General features: G+C 31.5%; 1 protein-coding gene across 1 annotated transcript; it reads left to right on the plus strand.

Annotated features, from left to right (window-relative positions):
- The first annotated feature begins 500 nt into the window (after positions 1–500).
- Positions 501–14,100, plus strand: LOC132723272 (uncharacterized). The gene is made up of 9 exons (XM_060707946.1): positions 501–926; positions 1,120–1,140; positions 1,884–2,005; positions 4,015–4,127; positions 4,569–4,624; positions 6,897–7,805; positions 7,978–8,083; positions 8,348–8,545; positions 13,451–14,100. The coding sequence occupies exons 1-9, from the start codon at positions 752–754 to the stop codon at positions 13,725–13,727; spliced, it is 1,977 nt and encodes a 658-aa protein (XP_060563929.1). The 5' UTR covers positions 501–751; the 3' UTR covers positions 13,728–14,100.
- The last annotated feature ends 8,835 nt before the right edge of the window (positions 14,101–22,935 follow it).

Here is a 22,935-nt window from a genome sequence, read left to right on the forward strand (position 1 = left end):
GGATTCCACTACCTTATTGAGAATATGTTATATCATATAAATTGGAGGGCTATAAATTAATAATCTTTGGTTTCGCACATGTGAGGAGACGTCATTTATAGTTCAAATATACTCATTACAAAGTCTTTCTAAACATTACACTTTTATTTAGAAAGAAATGCTCATTGTCTCAGATGTAAAAAAATCGAAGAGTATTTTAATAAGAACACGTTAATGTTTCAATCATATAAAAAAATTCACCAAGCTTAAGGCTCTTTAAGCTTTTCTTTAATATCAATATATGAATTAAGAGAACATATACAAAGCAGTTTTTAAACTTTTACAGATAAAAGCCATCTTAATAATTATATATTCATCGAGCACAAGCTTGTCAAGCATCCTGTTTTAGAAGCTAGAGTGACCAAAAGTGATTTATAAAAACATAATTGTTGATTGAAATTTTGAGATGTCCGGTTAAATTGATAGAGCATTTGACAATAAATAGGGCCGCCTGGGTTCGATTTCCCGACTATCTATTTATAACATTATTTGCAAAATATTTACTTGACAAGTAAGGCTCTTGATAGACTTTGATTGTGTTCGTAGACATTGGATTGTCAATAAAGCGATGATTAATAAAGTGGTTATAAATGAAGTTACAAATATACTGTAATGCATATCAGACTAAGTCAAGAGTTTTCCGGAGTCAAGTCTTGAGATTTTAAAATAATGTATTTATTCTTTAGATTTGTCAGACTCTGAAACATTAGAAATGGACGAGATGTACACGCTAGAGGAAGAGCTACCACCAGAAAACCGGAGGTCAAGTTTAGAAGAACCTGCTGACATGCAAGAACATGAGAAAAAACGTAAACGACCACAACCATACCGAAGGAGTCATTCACTTGCAGAAATTCGTCGGCCGACAGCTATTTTCATTCCTGAAAGTAAGAAATAAATTTTATACAAACATTTTTTGCGTAAAAACACGCTTATATAAAAACTAGGCAAGTGAAGCTTAACTCATAACAAACGTTTTGAAATTACTGAAAATTGCAAAGTAATCTTTTTTTTTGTTGAATTATATATTTGATATTTTATATATTTATATATATATATACATTATTTTTCTACTTTCAGTAAAGCAACCACCAGTACCAGGTATGTTACACGACTTTTATAGTTTTCTGAAACGATTGTGCGTTTAAACTAATCATTATCTTTAAATGCTAAGCATATTGTTTGCAGTCAGTGTAATTAATAATACATCGTTTTCAAGTGAATATCAAATAAATGTATTCATGACAAAAGGGTAAATGCACCTTTTTTCGTGCATTTCCAACTGCAGAATCACGAGCACGCATTTAAAGCCCGGGCCCGAGTTTTTCCGCGTTCTTCTATAGATATAAATGCACAAGTATATAGGTACATTTGCACTATACTAACATAAAAAGTAAATGTCAAAATTGGTATTATCGCGTTCCCTATCAGTATTAAGCATTCTTGTGTCATGCTTTTACGTGCTAGTGCGATATCGTTTGACAGTTATTTTTGATGATAAAATTACCGGGGCCGTCATTACATAAAGCTATTTTATATTGAGCCCCGAGTTATGCTTATTAAAAAAAATCTACCCGTCAATGCATTTTTTCTTCTCCGTTAGAGTATACCTGTGTGCGCAGTTCTTATGCAAGACTTTTGAGATATTTGTACATCCTTACCAAACTTGTTGAAAATTAAACGAAATAACTCCAGATATAGTTCCGAAATAAAAGAAAATGTTTGCTACTACAGACGAAAAAAATGTTGCTATTCAAATCACTAACATAAAAATATCATGCTTTATAATTGATCAGTTTCGCCAGTAACATTACAATTTTGACACATAATATTGTTGTATACAGGTCGACCTCGACCAGATGGAAGACGGGTTTTTCTGTCGTCACTTGTAGTCAGGCCATTAAATGTTTTGGATCATACTCGTAACGCGGTAGCACCGCCATATCAGAGAAAAAGGCCGAAATTGGTAAGATTTATTAAACGCCATCAAATGGTTTACTCAGATTGATGTAAACATAGAAATATAGTGTTGTTATCGATCAAATGAAGCCGTTTAGACTTTAAACTTAAAGTACAAAAATTATATTATTAAACATTTGAAATACAGTAGCGTAAATAATTTCTTTTTTGAAAATTTCATTTGATCAAAAGAAATATATCGTTGTACTTTTTTTTTCATTATTTGCGTTTGTGTAACAAGGAGTGTCTCCATCATATCAATTTAACAATGAGAATGTAAGTATAAACATATTTTATCAGTTTACATGCCTGTTACATGTGGGGTTCCCCAGGGCAGCATCCTGGGTCCTCTTTTATTTTGTGCTATGTAAATGACATGAGAATTAGTATAGATCAAGAATGTAAACTTATTCTATATGCCGATGACAGTGCAATTCTTTTGCTCACAAAAATCCAAGTATTATTTCTCAAAAACTTGGACAAACACTAGAGTCTTGTTCATCTTGGCTTGTAGATAACAAATTGTCACTTCATCTAGGAAAGACTGAATGTCTTATGTTTGGTTCCAAACGTAAACTGAAACAAGTTAAAGAGTTTAAAATTGTTTGTAATGGACATACTATTGAATCCACAAAATCTGTTAAATATCTAGGTTTAAATATTGATGATTCTTTGTCAGGTGAATCTATTATTAATTGTATTCTTACAAAGGTGAATTCACGTCTTAAGATTTTGTATAGGCAAGCAAATGCTTTAGATTTTAGGACTACAAAATATTTATGCTCAGCACTATTACAATGTCACCTTGATTATGCATGTTCTTCTTGGTACCTGAGCCTGAACAAGTGTTTTAGAAATAAGCTTCAAATTTGTCAAAATAAAATTGTTAGATTTATACACGGTATGAGACCTAGAGATAGTGTCAATAATGATATTCTTGCTAATATGTCTTTACTAAATGTAGAAAACAGAAATAAGCAATTACATCTTAATCATGTTTTTAAAATTGTTAATAACCAGTGCCCTTCATATATGATAGAAAAGTCTATACCTGTTAGAGACATTCATTCTTATTCAACTCGGTCGAATCAGTACAATTTTAGGGTCCCAAGAAGTTATGGGAAAGATAATGTAACTTTTTTTCAAAAAGCAATTAATGATTGGAATTCCTTGCCAACATGCATAAAAAAATTGATAAGATAGGAGATTTCAAAAGCTCAGTGAAGGCCCATTTACTAGAACAGTTAGGTTAGGAAATCATAATTAAATCCACTAGTATGACTAGAAATTGATCTCATTTTTATTGTTTTCCTTTTAGCAAAGTTAATGGAAATACTAAAGTTTGATATTTTACGTAAATGACATCTTCCAGTTTCCAAAGTTTTGTATTTTCAATGTTTTTGTGTTTTATATTGTATATTATAGTAATATATCATAGTAAGTATATATCCAAGGACCCCATTGGAAATAAGCCTTCGGGCTTTCATGGGCAATCCGAGGTTATTGCACACTACTCTATACATGTTTCCACTTACGTCCTCACATTTTATTAAACTAGTAATTTGATATCTAGTCATAGGAAGGAAAGAGATTTAGATTTTGTTTTTAGTTATAATATTTTATTATTTAATGAGCCTTCTGTGATATCTATGTTTGACAAACTTCCGAAATATTTTATTACAATTGTGTCATCCGTTTTATATAAAATGCTTAAGTGTTTGTATTATGTATACATGTATATGTGTTTTAACCTGAATAAATATCTATCTATCTAATATCTAACAATTGAATCAAAGAAAAAGACATTAATAGTTTATCAATTCATTAGACCAGATTAGAGGTTAAATATATTTAAACGCGTATAATAAAATGATTTCTTTTCTGTATTATAAAAAAAAAACAATATCGAGATTTTAAATGTTATGCAAACATAATAATCCAAAAATCTTGTAAATATATATTTTTCATTTTAAAGGACCAGTTTGTGATAGTGTTCACTATTTTTATTCGTTACAGAGACCACCAGGGATAGGATTACCCGACACATCGGTAATGATGCACGATTTGAACCCGGAAGAAATGATGGCTCCAAGGTATGCCACACCTTACAACCCACAGGACGATTCAACGTACAACTACAGTTTTCAGACAACGCTTTAAATGTGATTATTATTGAGGTAAAGTTAACGTGACATTCCATTGTGCGTTTATTCATATATATCAAATATTTGTTATGATTTAACTTACTGATGCTGTTGCGTAGCTTTCTTGCTGTTGCATAGGTGACTTCAGTGAAACATATATATCCCGCCTATAGACAACTTATTCAACTGATTCCCCAATGTCACTGTGTTAGCATATTTCAGTCTTGTATTCTAATTTGGATTTTATTTGCGAGCCTAACAATTTTGAAGATGGAAAGGTAATAAAGATGACTGATACAAAATTTACATATGATAATTCCTATATTGTATGTTTATTATTATAGCCGTAGTCGGCATACAAACAATTTGACATAAAATTATCAGCTAAAAATGTTTAAACTTTTTACTATTTATCTCCATTTTTAGGCAGGTGATCTCAAAATTGCTGGTCTACTACAATGTGAAGGCATTTCTAGTACCCGGTAGAACATTTAAATACAGCAATAAAACAATAAATAAATCAAGGGTGAGTAAATTTTATCAAATAAACTTTTCGAAAATCAGTAACATGATTAAATTCATGACAGCAGAATAGATTCTCAAGATTTTAAATCTGTTGGTTGTAAAACCAAAATTTAAAGTAGAGATGAATAACATAAAACGACGTTGGCTTTTGCAGGCTTTTAAAAATACATAAAAACCGCCATGTAAAAGCTAATGGCATTAATGCAAAACAAAAAAGAAATCGAAAACAGGAAACATTCTTACGTGATATAATTATGTTTTAATTTATTTATTTTATTTATTTATTACAGACGCCTGTGTTTCTTGAAAAGTTTTCTATTCAAGAAATAACCTGAGAAGAGGTATCAGATGGGTCTGCTCTCGAATGCCAGGTAAGATTGTGTTACTTTCTTAAATTTTAATAAACATTAGTCTTAAATGGTACATTGGTAATATAACACAAATGATACATTGTTAATATCAAACAAAGATACATCTGTAATATTACACTCAAGTTATACATTTAAATTAACAGCGCATTACATTCTGACATTTGTTTGCTTATTTTTGCAACTAAATTAGCTGACGAGAAGCAAACTCTGAAGATTACAAGACATTTAAAATGTATGACAAGGCAGAAATACAGGAAAAAAAAGTTTAAAAGATGAGAAATTATTTCCTTCTTGCAATTGCGTAATGAATTTTTTATCAAAAATTAAATTAAACTTGATTTAATTGCATGTGATAAAAAATCAATTCATATGACTTTTCAGAAGCGCATTAGCTATTTTATCTGACCTGCTTTTATAAATGATGAAATGAATTAAGTAGCCAGTCATGTGATAACGTTTAACGTAAAAAAAACATATGACTTCAATTCTACTAATATTCTTACATTGAACTCATTATAAATGTGTCTACGTTTACGTCCTCCATACACAATTTGAATAAAATATTTCTATTCATTTTTATCGTAGGTTTATTCCTCGAATCACATTACTCGTAGACTTCTGGTGGATATATAAGATATAGATAAATACGAAAATGGACTTGTAGATTTGATAATACTCCCTCATAGTGTTAACAGGGTAATATTTCTTTAATTTCTTTTGTCAAACAATTCATCTATCTCAGGTTTTTAGGTGTGTTTTAACATAACATACATATTAAACCATATGGTAATGTTTATGACAAATTTGATGTTATGCATACTTTTATTTAAAACATTCTTACATTAACTTCAAACTACAAATTGAACCGTTTCACACAATGTCGAAACCTAAACATGAACATACATACATGAACCGGTGACGGATATGGCTTTTTCCCGGCAAATTTGCCCGCCCACACAAATCAAGGAAAGTAGTTGTTTTTTTCGCTTTTAGCAAACTTCGGATATAACGAACGGTATTTTTATGTCCCATTGAGTTCGTTATAAGCGGAGTCGACTGTAATTATAAATTCAAGGAAAAATTCAGTAACTCTACCAAATTCAAAACCACAGGGACTTAGCACAGTGTTGGGATAGTGTAAAAAAGTAATTCTAAAAAAAAATATATACCTTATATATAATATATAGACAAGGGGTTGAACTCGCCAAATCGGCCGATTGTCACTAGTCCAGTACATGTCAAAATTACAAAGTCATTTTTACGTAAATCATATAAAGCTTTATATCAAATTGCAGGTAAATGACATCACTAGACGTTGACAATAACATTATTGTCCCCACTTAAACCGTTTTTGAACAACAAACCGATATTTCAGATGGAAAATCGTATTTTTGCTAGGTCGGACACGACCGTGTAACCAGTCCCGACTCAATTTTCTACGTGTAAAAACGCAATTCCAAACAACGACAGTGTATCATCCCGCAATAAATCGATAAAACACATTCAAAGAAACAACTTACCGCTAAATATTGATTTTCAAAATGTTTTATAACAGCTGAAAACAACTAATTTCTTGTACGTAAAAATGAAAGTTGTAATCCGAGGGTAATCCGCATCCAGTGGTTATCACGTGACCGATTTGCAACGGATAATTTCATTGGTTGATTTCTGGTTCCCTGTCCTGCAAGGTAGGTTTCTACGAAGCTGCAATAGAAAAATGGTATAAGTATCAGATAAATGTAAATGTAAACAAATGTACATTGCTGGTTTACGAAAACGTAAATAAAATTGTCTTTAAACCAAAAACAAAGGGATGCTTTAAGCATTGCAAGTGCTGGACACACCCTTCTTTTATTAGGATCGGCTGGGACGGGTAAAAGCCATCCTATTACTGAAATTTGTAAGGAATTGAATGAAAAAGGTAAACAAGTGAAACTGACATGCAGCACGGGCATAGCATGTGCAGTGTACCCCACCCATTTAAAACCAATGACAATACACAAATTCACTGGGATAGATGATGGAAGGCATGATCCGAATGAAATTGTGTCAGTATTGAAAAACAATGCCAAGTGTGACAAGATTATTGATGCAATTATGACAACAGATGTATTAATAGTAGATGAATGTTCTATGATAAGTAAACGTACATTCGAGTCCATAAAAAAGGTCTGTCAAATTAAAAATCCATGTAAAATATTTGGAGGAATTCAAATTATATTCAGTGGTGACTTTTTTCAGCTCCCACCTGTACCGAACAAAAGGTACAATGACGATGGCACATATTGTTTCTTAAGTGAGTTCTTTCAAACTTGTTTCTCTCATACAGTAACATTAACTCAAAATGTGCGGCAGGATGAGGAACTTTTTGTTAAAGTTATATCTGATATATATCAAGGCAATTTAACTGAATGTGTCATAGAATTTATGAACAGTGTCAATAAATCTTTACCGGGTGGCAGCCTTAAATTATTTTCAACCAATTTATTAGTGGATACGTACAATCATCAGTGTTTACTGAATTCTCCTGGAGACTTGTTTGAATTCAAAGCAACATACAATGGGAATGCAGCAGAACTGAAATCTTTGACAGTGCCTAAAACATTATGGTTGAAGCTTGAATGTCCAGTGATTTTGCTGCGAAATTTAAGTGACACACTTGTGAATGGGTTGAGAGGAATATTGAAGTATGCTACTGAGACAAAACTGGCAGTGTACTTTCCCAGTTTACAAAAGACACAAACATTGCATAAAGAGTCATTTACAGGTAAAACTAATATTTCATGTCAGAGCCTTTTCTGTTTTAATATTTAAATCAGTAATAACATATGTTTAAAACACATACATGCTAGTCTAAAGTAATTAGTAATTGGTTTGTGCACATACATGTTTTTTTCAAAAAAGTAAAAAATGTTGTTATTTTTATTTTCATTGAACAGTGTTTGATCCAAGGACAAATTCAGATATTGCAAGCAGAATGCAGTTTCCTGTAAAACCAGCATTTGCATTAACAATTCATAAAGCACAGGGGATGACATTGCCTTGGTAAATATACATGTAGTTCATAAAAATATTTTCCTAAATGTATTTTACTTCCAAACAGTACTGTCTGTATACATTAGTAACTGTTACTATCTTATATAATTGAACTCAATATTTAAATTTTTATTAGTAATAAAAAACAATAATAAGTCATTTGAAATAGACAATGGAAATATTGCATCTTCCTCATGTAAAGTAAAATAGTGAGATTAATATAACTAAGAGCATGGTTTTCTATTTATTACATACAAAATACATATTTTTCAGGCTTGAAGCGGACTGCAATGATATATTTAAGACAGGTCAGCTAGGGGTTGCGATTTCTAGGGTTAAGTCTTCAAAGGGGTTGCGTGTAATCAATTTTCACCCGAGGTACATATTTAGCCCACCTGCTGCTATCAAACAGATTTCGGATATGAAAAGCAATGGAATGATTGAAGACTTTAGCTGTTGTAGAATGATAAGGTGATAATGTTTTCAAGTTAATAAGAATCACAACCAATCCAAGCAATGAAAGAATTGTTTCTTCCTAATGTTATGATACATATTTAGCTTGATTATTTAATGGAAAGTACTTTTGTCTTACTCACCTTAGTGTCATCACTGGCAAAACACTTGCTCAACCACTGGAGTTGTGCTTATTTAACTTCCAGCAATACCATTTTTTCTAGATGACATTTGTTGTCCAAAATCTAGTATTCTTGCATGGATTATTACTGAATAATTCATTTGAGAACTCCTTGATTTAACTTTTTGTTACTGTTCACTTTTACAATGTAGTAATGTTATTCTGGATCTTCACACTTATTGATTCCAGTATGTTAAATGTTGAGTACACTAATTAATTTCTATGTTGCTTTTATTTAACTGTCCAGCACCGAGAAAAGTGCAGCCTGCTGTCCCAAGACGGGTTTTAGTTTAAATTTGTTTTCATTGCTCTCGAAGGATCTCCTCTTTTCCAGAGAGTATGGGGGTGTCATAAGGCCTTGTTAAAATTTCTTTGTGGACCTATTAATCAATCAATTATTTCTTGTCTTTAATTTCCTTAAGTATCATTTTTGTGATTATCCTGTCTGTGCTCTGCCTTGCACCCTGTCCTGTTTTGTTTGGGGTCCTCCAGGGCTCCTTGTTGCTGGGTTGTTTGGGGGTTGAACTAATTGAACGCCGCCTTTCCATGTTGATCTTGTTTAATTATCATATTTCAGCAGGATCAGTATCCAAAATGTTAGTGTCACTTTTACATTATCTCTCATAAACATACTCAAATCAAACTGTCTGCTTTTTATGATTATAGTTTTGTTGTTTTCATTGCTTCCGTGGGATCATCTCTATTCCAGATTTTTATGAAACTTCACAAATTGTCCTAGATGTCATATTTATATTTAATTACAGTCGGATGACCTTTACATCACTTGAAGTACAGCTTATTGATGGCCTTTTTCGTAAAGGCTGGTTTAAATTTAAATGGCATGGTTCATATTTGACTCTTGCATTAGTGGCAGCATTTGATTTTTTGAGACCATGTTTTGGCCTACAAGAATACTATTTATTGCTCGCTGATACTGTAGTGCACTAGGATTTGAATTTGCTCCATGATAAGTGGATCTCTGCTGGTTGAAAACATTCTCGATAACATCAGAGTTGACCAGTCCTGGAGTGATATACATTATAGATGATTTATTTAGCACTGCTCTGCAAAGTGCAATAAAAACCCAAAATACATGACTGTACATCTTCTGCGCATTGTTGAGATAAGAGTTTTTTCCTTTTTTTTTTTCTGAAATTTCCGTGCTATTCATAACTAAATTGTCCCACTTGGAAAAACCATTCAGCAACAGCATGTAAAGTTCCAAGTCTGTTATCATCTAACACTTTAACAGGTCTCATATCACGAAAAATATCAATTAATTTTGATGTATTTTCAAGCAGTTCTATAACTCCATTTAATACTTCACCTTTTTGACCGAGATTCTTTTGATACAATTTCATTGAATGCAACATTTCAGAATTTAACACATCTTCTGCTAAACGATTTCGCATTTTCAATTGTGAATCAAGATGAAAATGTTCTCTAGATAATTTTTTATGAGTTTGTAGAGCATTTTGCTGGTCCCAGTTGAAAAAGTCAATAAACATTTGCCACTGGATAGTGTAAGAACTTGGTAAAGTTAGAATTCTTGTACTTTTTGGATGAATTCCACTTTTAAGAATGTTGTTTCTCAGTTTTTTTACCACATGTAAAAAGTCCATTAAAAATATTATGTCATTTGATGTGCAAGGACTTCTTGCTATATAACTATGTGACTTATCTCCCAAGCACATGTGCATTAATGAACGGTTAGCTTGAGCCCCATCCATACAGGTATAAAGAACTGTAAATCCTGCTGATCTGAATAAGTAGACTGCTTTCCAGAAAATACTAAATAGCTCAGATGCCTGTACACAGTTGGTTATAAAATATGCCAATGGAAAACTAAAACCAATTCCAAGGAAAAGTAATTGGAGTGCATATTTGCCTAATTTCTTTTCTTTAGACCCTTGTTTTAAAGCATGGCAGGTGTCTCCCTCCTTCCCATAATCAGTAAAACCAGATATTTCAACAACATCACCATATTTATCAATCTGAATATCAGTTTGAATGGCCATTTCATCAAATATGACACCCCCATATCTCTCACCCTCTGGTATATTTTGCCTGTTTGCCTCAGCATACATCCATTGGAAAACAACATCTTCAAATCCTGGTTTTTGCTTTATAGCATTTTTATATAATATTAGCAGTGATTGTGATGGTAGTACTAATAACTTGCTTGAATATAAGAGGCCATAGCAATGAGGACTTCTGTTATACATTTGCATGCATACACCAATAAATTTCTTTGACCATCTGCGACCTTTTGGGTGTCTGCCAACATTTTTGGCTTGTTCAACAAGTAATTCTATCATATTTTCATCTGCTCGTGGAAAAAGATTCCTCACTTGCTTGATTAGGGACTCAGGACCAGGAGCATGTGGTTCAGGCTGGTTTTCTTTATTGTCAGACTGAGAAAAGGTCATTTTCTGACAGGTTCTACAAACAAATGTATGGCTATTTAAGGAAATTACCTTCTCACACATTACAGACCTCATTGATCTGACAGCTGTATTATCAGGTCTTTTCCACAAGTCTAGAGTTATGGTATCGGCTTACATTTATGGACTTGGTAATTTCTAGGCCGCAGCAAAGTTGAATCTTGTCAACAATGGAAAAAACTACTTTTATACCCTTTTCACTTGCATGAAATGTTCCATCAATATATGCTTTGGATAAATTGACTTTTTTCCCTGCAATTTCAAGTTCCCACATGCCATTCATATGTAAAGTTATTGATTTTGTTACACCATTACCATAACTTAAGTAGCCACTTTGTATTTCACAAATAATCTCTTCAGGGCTTATCTTCTTTATATAATAATTGTCTGGTTGACATTTAGTAATACATGTAGTTGTGCATCTTAAATCAGATACAGAACATGTATCAATAGGGTCAATGCAAAGACCTCTGTAATATGTCTTGAGTTGTGTGCCAACCTTTTTTCTTACATTTTTAACACCTTGAATTAAAGCTTTCAAATGTTCCACAAATATCATTGAGCCAGGTATTGAAGAGCCTTTTCCAGATTCTAGACATTCAAACTTGAAAGTGTCCAAGAGCATATTTATGTCTACTTCTCCATCTGGGACAGGTGTCAGTCTTGACAGAATCCTATCAAATAATTGAGTAAAAAATTAGATGTTGATTTTTTTATACACCATAACAAAATACAGTTGAACCTGTGATAGCGTTCATTTGAATTAAACACAATTATATGGGAATACATGTAGTAACATTAAGTTTTGCATTTCTGTATTTCAAATTGTTATGTATAGTAGCAATTTTAAAGGCCCATCATGCTCCGGAAATGCTTTTTTAATTCTCACAAAGTTTTTCATTTCTTGCGTCCTATTATAGTTTATAAAATGTCATTCATTGGCCAATATGCATATAAATCAAAATACTACTTTATTTAAATGTAAATACTTTTATGACAATATGGGTGATAAGGCTTCTCAAAAACCATTAATATCAATCTTATGAAACACCTGATTTCTCTTTCTATATATTTAGTAAAAACTCTTTCATTTCCAAAGCATTATGTGCCTTTAAACTTTTTTTTAATGAATGTAGGAATTGACCCACAGATTAACTTCATCAACTGCATTACACAGGTTTAACTGTTTGACCATGTTTAAAGTGGAGAAAAATTGTTTATATCAAAAATAGCATACCCTGTAAAGTAACTATAAGAAATACATTAGAAATTCATATTTTTTTCCTATCTGAATTCAGTATAAATGGTTGTACATTGTAGTTTAACTGGATTTAAACCAGTTTGTAAATAATTTCTATATTGTCATACATTTATATATTAACAATCTTCATCTGAAAAGAGCATTTTATATTCCTGAAACCTTTATTTATTCAGAAGACATAAATAGAATTTTAAAAAAATTATACATGTATATTTGTCATATTTTAGTTAAGCATGTCACAATATGAAATAACTTTCACCTGTATAAAATATAGCTATACACAACATGCCTCCAGATGTTTCATGCAAATACAGTGCATTTTTAACTTAAGATATGATATGGTAGATGTTATTTCCTTAGCTATTCGCCAAAAGTTATTTTCTTTAAAGGCACATTATGCTGTAGAAATGCTTTTCATTTTAAGAATTTTTTTGTGTGTGTAATATTAGGTCCAAAAAATAACTAACATTTTTTTTTGCTGTTTTGAACCACCTTTTGCTGTTTTGGCATAGTTATTATTAATTTTTTTTGTATGGAAGTCAAAATGCACTGTGTTTACATTTTACTACTTTTATTACATTCAAATAATGATTTTGTTAAATATAGGCAGATTATGTATAGCTTTATACACCTTTAATAGATTAATAATACATAGAAATCATAATCAGATAGTTAAAAAAAGCATGCATAATTACATGCATTGATGCTCTGGTAATCTAAACCATGAATTCAAATTCAGCTGATATTGTCAATTTGGCTGACAAAAATTGAATCAAACTATGTATACATTATTTCTGGGGATAAATCTTCATGTTATATAAGCTATGGTTCAGTTAAAAAGATCAGTAGTATTTCTCAAAAATGATATGGATTTGAAATATTACAAAATTTTTGGTACCATTTTTAATGACAAATGCAGCATATTTGATATTTCACAAATATAATTACCAGAGCAACAATACATAGATATTGATACAATTCAATTATTAGTTCTTTATTAATTACAATATCTTATGTTCATTATATATTCATTCCAGTAATGAAACAGAGCAACTGCTAATACCAACACCAGTGAAAGCAACAAGCACAAGTATTCTCTTAGACACTACTAGCGAAGAAATGGAACTTGAGGATGACTTCAATGATATACTTGCTTCAATTGATAGTGATGAACAAGAGGTATTACAGTTTGAAATTCACAATAGATTCATCATGAAGAATATGCTTGCAGAAATTGCTTTCAAAAAACCATTTGGAACTTCTCAGCCAAAATGTAATCTTATATATTATCACAACTTCATCCTGAAAACCTAAAACTAGTGACTTTTGTAAAAAGATTATTCTTAACATGTTCAAATATTTTCAAAGAATTAAATATGGACAGTTTTCAACCTGGTACTTCTATACCAGAGAGTGTATTGGCAATTTTTTTTAAAAAAATGTATGAATATACACTTGATGTCCAATATACAATGGATTGTCTCAGCTTATTTAATATGGGAACAGATAATTTGTTTGAAGAAGAACACAAAATGGTTTGTTACATGATTGTGGAATATATTAGAGACTTTATACTAACACAAAGACTTGAATTACTACAAACACAAGGAATGAATGTTAATAGAAGGTTTGTTACAGATGCTTCCCGGTCAAGAATTCGCTATGTTGCAGGTTACTGTGTAGCAAAGCTAAGAAAAAAATATGTGCAAGTATTACAATCTAATATGTTTACTAAATCTAAAACATCACAAACAAAATTTAAAGAAGCTAAAAATACTCTTCTTATTCTTAACTCTTTCAAAGAAGAAGAACATTATTTACATCAGGTGACATCTGAACCAGACTCCCTCATAGACACTGAAAGAAAACAAAATGTAAAACGTGGTCTTACCAATGTAACGGATAGTATGTTCAAATTTTTCTTGACTTTAACTGATTTGTGTTTGGCAAAGCTAATAAATGAAAATTTGATAAAATATGGCAAATCAATGTTTAACAATTGTTTGGAGCATGTGCTTAGTGAAAAAGGTTTATTTGAACAATTTTCACATATGGTTATTAATAAATTGAAAGAGGAGACAGTAGAAGAATTTTCTTTAAACCAAGAACATATGATATTAACAGAACTTGTCGACTCTTTGGTACTTACAACTGCCCAGATATGCAGCATATACAATGAAATTATTAATAAATATTTTATGGTTTTATTTGCCCAGTTCTGCCGAGATATCAAAGGAGCTTTTCATATTATGAAAACAATGGCTCACAGGAAGCAAATAAAAGTGTCAAAATCTTCGGAGCATACAAAGCAGAAAAAAAGGCTACTGAAACTTCTACAGAAACAATACAATTAGTGGAGTCAACTACTGAAGTACAACCCACAGTAACTGTTCAACCCAGTCCAGAGCCTGAACCCCAACCAGGGTCATCAAGTTTGACAAGTGATCTCTGTAAAAAATGTCAAAAGTCAGAAGGAAATCAATGGATTCTATTTGATTCTTGTAATTATTGGTTTCACAGAAAATGTGCTGGTTTGCATAATGCAAAAAAAATGGAAAAATATTCAAAGGAAGGAACTGAATGGAACTGTCCCGAATGTGATTGAAAATTGTATTGAAAAAACTCTATAACTTATCCAAATTTTTACATAATATAATAATGCTTACCTATATGAATACATGAAATTGTCTCAAAAAAGGTACAAACCCTTGAGAAGTTATTGAAATACCAGCTTACACGCGAAAACTTAAACATTTTTAAGTTGTATAAGTTGCTTAATTATGCAAAAAAGCAAACCAGAGTTAAGGTTCTTGTACCAATCATTTTAGATAATTACAAGGAAGAAGCATATGAAGTTTCAATCCATTTCCTTCGGAGTCATGGAGATACCAGCTTATGCCAAAACACAAATCAGTTATAGGACTTTTCAAAATCATGTAACATAATCACAGAGAATAAGTGAAGTTTCAATCCACTCTCTTCAGTAGTTATGGAGATACCAGCTTACACGCAAAAACTTACCCAATAATTTCTAAGTCGAAAAAGGGGCATAAATATGCAAAAAAGCAAATCAGAGTTATGGTACTGGTATCAATCATGTTAGATAATCACAGCATATGAACTTTCAATCCAATCCTTTTAGTAGCTATGGAGATACCAGCTTATATGAATAAACTTTATCATGGGGACGCCACTAAATGGGTTCTTTGAATAGTATACCTAAAAAAGGAGTTTCCAACTTTCCACACTGTTATTTATATTGATATAGGCCATATATACATGTATATGCATAGAATCCTGCATAGAATCCTTTGAAATGCAATGTAAACAATGGACAATTCTTGTGTAAATTTAATGTGTCAAGTACTTTTAATGTCATTATTTCCACGGAACATACAATCTTACCAGTTTACAAGCATTTTCGCTATGAATCAGGAACGAATTGTTGAAAAGCTGAAAAAATAAGTTGTTTTCACCAAAATAATTACGGACTTTCAAAATTAGCGCTAAAATTCACGTGCCATGGAACCCGAATTCAGCATTGAAATAGATAGCTGAGCTGGGACACAGAATCGTCCAATCAAAAGGCGTCTTACAACCGGAGCCGAGTATTTATCTCGGACAAGAAACATGTCTTCAGCTGTTTATTTTCACGGAAGAGTGACAAAAAAAACCGAATGTTACCTGTAATTGATTGGTTTTGGATCAATATTTTAGCGGTAAGTTGTTTCTTTGAATGTGTTTTATCGATTTATTGCGAGATGATACACTGTCGTTGTTTGGAATTGCGTTTTTACACGTAGAAAATTGAGTAGGGACTGGTTACACGGTCGTGTCCGACCTAGCAAAAATACGATTTTCCATCTGAAATATCGGTTTGTTTGTTCAAAAAACGGTTTAAGTGGGGACAATAATGTTATTGTCAACGTCTAGTGATGTCATTTACCTGCAATTTGATATATAGCTTTATATGATTTACGTAAAAATGACTGTGTAATTTTGACTTGTACTGGACTAGTGACAATCGGCCGATTTGGCGAGTTCAACCCCTTGTCTATATATTATATATAAGGTATATATATTTTTTTAGAATTACTTTTTTACACTATCCCAACACTGTGCTGGGTCCCTGTGTTCAAAACATGACTCTAAGAAATTCCGAAAATGATTTTAGATTGATGGTAGAAAAAATATTGGGGGCATTTAAAGCTTAGTTTGTGACTTGACATCAGAACCATTCTTGAAAGTACACAAATGCATAGAAAACTGGCACTAAACGTTATTCTCACAAATAAATATAAAGAGTATTTATCAATTTATACAAAAAAAACAACAACATTCTTTTATTTATTTTGTGTTATCATGTTCAGAGACAGATATATATTTACATTGACAACTAAGGGCGACAACAAAGATTAGCGGCAATGTCTTAAAGCCGTATTTCCGGCAAAGGTATTCAAGACGTTGCTGCAAATACTTGGTTGCAGCTCGCCAATAGGCGATAATGGTCCGAAGATATGCATAATTGCCTGAGGGCCTCAGGCCCGAAGAACATTTTGGATACGATTGCCATTATTGCATTATGGCGAGCAGCAACCAAGTATTTACCTCTAATTAATAAGTAAAAGTGGTTTCTATTTTATTTCCGACAGATTTTCTTCGGTAGCGTTACATTATATTATATAATTGAATAATTAGTAATAATCAAAACTTTCTTTTCAACCAATCTTAAATTTTATAACTTACATTCATAGTATATTCAGAAAATTGTCCACCCTTATTTTACTGTTGAATGTTTATTTTACTATGAATTGCTTATAAATATTATCATTAAACCAGTTTCATGCATTCTGCATCCTGTGTTTGTTTATAAAGATATTTGCAGTTACACATTACACCAGACCAAGAATCAAATGCATTATCAGTTCATATTAATCCAAAATATTACATCAATTTATTTATTATGTTTAAAATCGATTTTAAAGTCTTTACATGTACCAACTCAAGCAAACCGAGTCTGCAATTTCAATGTAAATTTGCTGTTTTACTGCTTCCGAGGGATAACATTTTTTCCAGAAATTTCTAAAACGAACAATATTCTCATTTTATAGAGTTCACTCGATGCCCTGAAAAAGCTTTGTATTCAAGAACTTTTGCAAAATGTGTAGCAGGGCTTTATAATCAATAAAAACACTGCCTTGATATCATAAAACAATTTAATAGCGGTGTTCTCGGGGGAATTCCATCTAAAATGATTTATTACAAACGCAAAAAGTCTTCCAGTGTGTTCATTTCAAGGTTAAGCCCATTTTATCGTTTATTAGGCTTAACCAACACGTAAACTTGTGCTAAATGAATAATTTTTATTGAATAAAAGGCAAATGCCTGTGAGTACATATACATAAACATATAATACAAAGGTTTTATTTTTACAAAATAATCAGTAGCGGTCCAATTCTATATATAAATCGTCATACAAATATGCAATCGTAAAAAGATATCAATCATCACTGCATGCAATAGAAAATGAAATTTATTTTATCAAGTATGTTAAGTATTATCATGAAAATAGTAAATATCATACTCAAGACCTAATCGTATTATTTTGCAAACTATAAGAGGCAATTGGTGAAAACAACAGTATCAATCAATAAAAATGTAAATGCGTTTATGTAAAATGTTCTCATTTAAGATATTTAATTTGACTTTTGGAGTATTTTCAAACAGTTAGACATCGTCAATAAGATTTATTTTTGCTAATACAACATCATACAGTTTTGAATTATTTTTCGTTTTTACCTGCTTAAATCAAAACATGTTAGTAACGTTTAATATATTTTTTAGACATACTAAATACTATGATTTTACTTTTGATTGGATTTGTATCCAGATGTTTTTTTTAAAACATTTGGTTACATATAAATTGAATTTGTTTTTTTCAAGGAAGCTCTCAATGAAGAAGGATTCAACATTCCAGTAACACAGCAATACAGTCAAAATAAGACTACCATTCATATTGTTTTTGCTGTTAAATTATCTGATTAGAAATTTAACATTTGGTTTACTATATAAATTGAATTTGTTTTTTTTTCAAGGAAGCTCTCCATGAAGAAGGATTCAACATTCCAGTAACGAGCAATACAGTCAAAATAAGACTACCATTCAATATTGTTTTGCTGTTAATTATCTGATTAGAAATTTATTCACCTTACATGTAAATTATATTTTTTCACAACAGAATTTCTTCATATAAACAGATATGAATTCACGGTCCAGCATATTTACTCACTTTAAGGGGTATATGGTAAGATTATCATATTATTTTGAAATTGGAGTGAATGAGCTTTCAATTAATTTTGTATAAATTGTTCTATTAAGTTTCATTGCACTTGTACATTTAAGTTTCAAACCATGACAGTTCTAAGTACCCTTCATGTATATGATACTTAATTTAGAATAAACGAATTTTTTAGAATCAAGTTCTTTTATTTAAGAAATCGACAACCACAATACAGTATATTTTATTTGAAAACAAAAAATGTATTTATTGATTTATAGAGATATTTATAAAAATATAAATAATTCCCTCTCCAAAATAATATTGAAATGGGTGTCTTTTTCCGAATAAAGACAAACCTTTCACCATTTTTGGATTAAGTATTGGTTAAAGCTAACAGTCACAAATCCAAGCTGATCATTGTCTGCACTGATTCACAGGTTTTGAAAATTAGAAGTCAAAATAAATAAACAGGTTTTGTTACATATTTACTTAAACGATTGTTTTTAACAACTGCGCGTTATTAAGTACTGTAATATAGAGATATTGGAACTGAGTGTAAGTTCGAATACTAAATTTCTTGCGGAGTTGAATTTTTTTATTCAACGAGTTCAATATACTTCAGTATGACTTACACAATTTTATATTCTATTTGATCAATACCAATAAAGACAGTTTAATTTTAATAGAGTTATTTTTTTGCAGCGGTCTAGTAGTGTACATTTAGCGCATCTTTACACTATGTTTGTTATTAACGCTATTTTCAGGTAAAATATTGCAGCCGTGCATTCATAATTACGTGAGTAGCAAAATCGGTTGGGTATGGATAGTTAGTAAATTGCTTAACCACGCTTTCATGACTCTGTCAATAACACAACTTTAAGTCACAACACAACTTTAAAATCAGAAAGCATAAAAATAAATTGCAAATTATAGGTTTGTTTTGCATGCAAGATTGAAATATATTTAACCATGCAACACCAGCTATTATATTTTCACTCGTAAAAATATTGTATTTGATGTCCACTCAGTGAAATATATTTCGATCTTACATGCAAAACAAACACATATCATCTATATGACATGAACATAAAGGTTCATAGTCTTTGGTGTTATCAGTCATATACATAATTTTCAATTCTGATAATAAATGTTTTAAATGAGTTTGTTCCTTGTATATGTTTAAAGAACAAAGACTTTCACTGACTGTTACAGTGTTTGCAATGTTGAAATACCTTATGAGATGTTTTATTTTCAAACTTTAATAAGGCTATTTAAATCTATCTTTTTATAAAGCAAATGTAATATGTTTCTATAACTGGAAAATGTTTCCCTATTCTTTTGTGATAAGGTCTGCTTTGTGATACTCCTGCTTTGTGATTTTATTACTCTATTAAGACATATTGAAAACGCAAATCTGCGGACACAAAGAAAGAACCGCACTAATTACTTGATTTATTGTGTTCAAAACAACTTCTGAAACGTGTGACTAAACATAATAACACGATGATTGCCGCTATCTCTTAAATATCACTTTTCATTGTGATTATTTGGTGGCACAGCAAACAATATTAATAGCGTAGGTGGCCCGCGCCGCTAGTAAACATGATCGTCTCATACAACTTGTTGTTCCGTTTAGTAGCGTTGGCTGAAGTATTATATTACTCTTTCTTAATTTGCGTAATTACTCAATAAATAGTTTTTGTCAGCTGAATGACACTACCAGCTTTTTTAGGTGCTTCAGGGCATCAAATTAACTCGGTAAGCTTAAATTAACGCATTGCTTTCATTTTTATGGCATTTGTATGGAAATGTGGATACAAATTTAAAGAAAGACAAGAAATCTAGTCTTAAAGAATTGTTTAACTAAAAAACTACACATATATACTGTGAAGTGTTTATCGATGTAAAGGATGTGTTTTTCATATGTGCGTCGTTAGCATTTGCAATCTTCTTACGAATGTCAATACAAACCACCTTATGGGTTTTGTCAAGGGCAGAGATTGAAATACGTGACTTCTGGAACGCTATTAAAACAAATTTAGTTTTGACCTATACAACACCTTTGTTTGCAATGACCACAGATATCAATGCGAAATGGTTTTACATATCTCCTGTAAAATTATTGAAACTGCACTTGTTGAATTTAATATATTTATATATACTTTCTCTTTTTCGTTCTTCAATAAAGATTCAATTATTGGTACGGGTCTAAGTAGCTTTGTTTATTTTTGTCACCTAGGATGAATATACCAACGTTCATATATTTAAAATGAATGATTTTAAACATAGTATTAACTTTTGCTTTCGTTTAAGACAACAATATTCACCCATAAGTCAGTTTACAATTGTAAAAGAATGTCATCTGTTATTGTATCTTTTATATACTATGCATATGTATACATGTCTTGTTCTCTTCCGTTGTATGAAAATTATATATATATTTTGTAAATATGTTACGCTCCCCAAATTTGGGGGATATCCCAAATTTTTAATATCATTCATATGTTCTATGCCTCACATCTTCTTAATACATAATTATATAGTCTTTTCGTGCATCCTTTATACTCCTATTTCTTTTATATTGCTATTTAAATATTTGTTTTCTTCTTTTTAAATATGTATGCCATTCTTTTTTTACGACTTACAATATGTATTTACTTAAGAGGGAAGCATTGTCAGTTCATTTGTGTTTAACTTATCCTTTTACTTCAGATGTACATGTGTTGCTAATTCTATAAACAGACAACATTTACAATTTAAAGACATTTATCTGTACATTGGTGAAATACAAGCATTCTCTATAAAACAGCAGCGTCTCTTGGGAAAACTACATCCTCAATTAATTATCAGCAGACAAAATATAGCGAGCAATAGCGCAAGAGTTTCTCAGCTTAGAGCCGTTAAGTTTATTCGTTGATATTATCAATTTTGCAACACTGTGGAAACTTTCACCTACATGTATATAAGAGATATTCTTATTTATGTCAATGTATAAGAGGAGATTTTCTTATTATATGTATACATAAAATTGACAAAGATAGCATAATTTAGAAAATTATATGACTGAATTAATGCGTATGTTTTCCTTCATGTACAAGGCAGCAAGTTGTGTTATAACAACTGGTGTTACAAGGCAGTCGCTCTCTATGATCGTGTACATGCTCCACATGTATCTCTTATGTATTGTTAAATGTTCTGTATATTAATAAATTATGTAATGTCATATCTTGATGGTAAGTATTTTCCTTCCATCTCCCCCCTCATGTCAAATTTCGTGTTCTTTCCTTTTCCTTCACCAAAACCTTGTCTTTTGATACCCGTTTAATTCCTTGAAGGACGCTTCTAAAATAAATATTATGTCAAAGAGACTAGATCCAGGCTGTATTATGCAAAACCTCAAATCCTATTGAACTTCAACATTTGTGACAGAATCAGAATTGTTCAGCAACTTGTCTGTCGCCTGTAGAGATAATCCTGTTTTCTATGATCAGACTCAATCAAACCCAGCCTATTCGCTATTCCACCTACAGTTAAAAAGTGAGGAAAAAGAACCCCTAAAGAAAGTCAAAAACGGCAAAATTGAAATTGTTGCAGATAATTTCATACGACGGTGATCACGGAACCTTTAATTTGACACGATAGTATTATTCCAATAAAAAAGAGATAAACAAAATCTCTAAAGTAATCCCACCACGGCAAGAGGCTCGGTTTGATTAGAATGTTCGAGTTGCCGTCCACGTCCCCAATCACAAAACAATGACAACATTGTCGCAAAATACGCCCGTCATAAAAGCTTTTGACAGAGATGTGGGCATTATAGAAACGCATATAGAATATATCATCTAGGCCATTTCCGGATACTATCTGGATATTATATCATCTCTAGTGAACTTGACCTTGCAAATTTTAAACTAATTTACATGTGTCACACATGAAGTCATGATATTTATTATTTGTGTTACAATCCATCAATAAATGATGACTAAATGGTCACCGTACACAAACTTTGACCTCTCTATGTAACCTTGACATTTTTTGTTTGGGCTGGGCTTGGGCTCCTTACCACTGGTTCTTGTTGCTGGGTCATACGGGGGTTGCGTTCATTGAACGCCGCCTTTCCTTGTTGATCTTGTTTATCATATTTGATTGAGTCTGTACATGAAGGATGATGAATGTGTGCAACATTCCTCACGCCCCATAGCATCGGCTTGAGCGGTTGTTCTTTTGTTGTGATAAATGCTC

Source organism: Ruditapes philippinarum, unplaced genomic scaffold (assembly GCF_026571515.1).
Source record: "Ruditapes philippinarum isolate M1 unplaced genomic scaffold, ASM2657151v2 ctg2044_1_1_1_1, whole genome shotgun sequence".
Classification (NCBI taxonomy): Eukaryota; Metazoa; Mollusca; class Bivalvia; order Venerida; family Veneridae; genus Ruditapes; species Ruditapes philippinarum.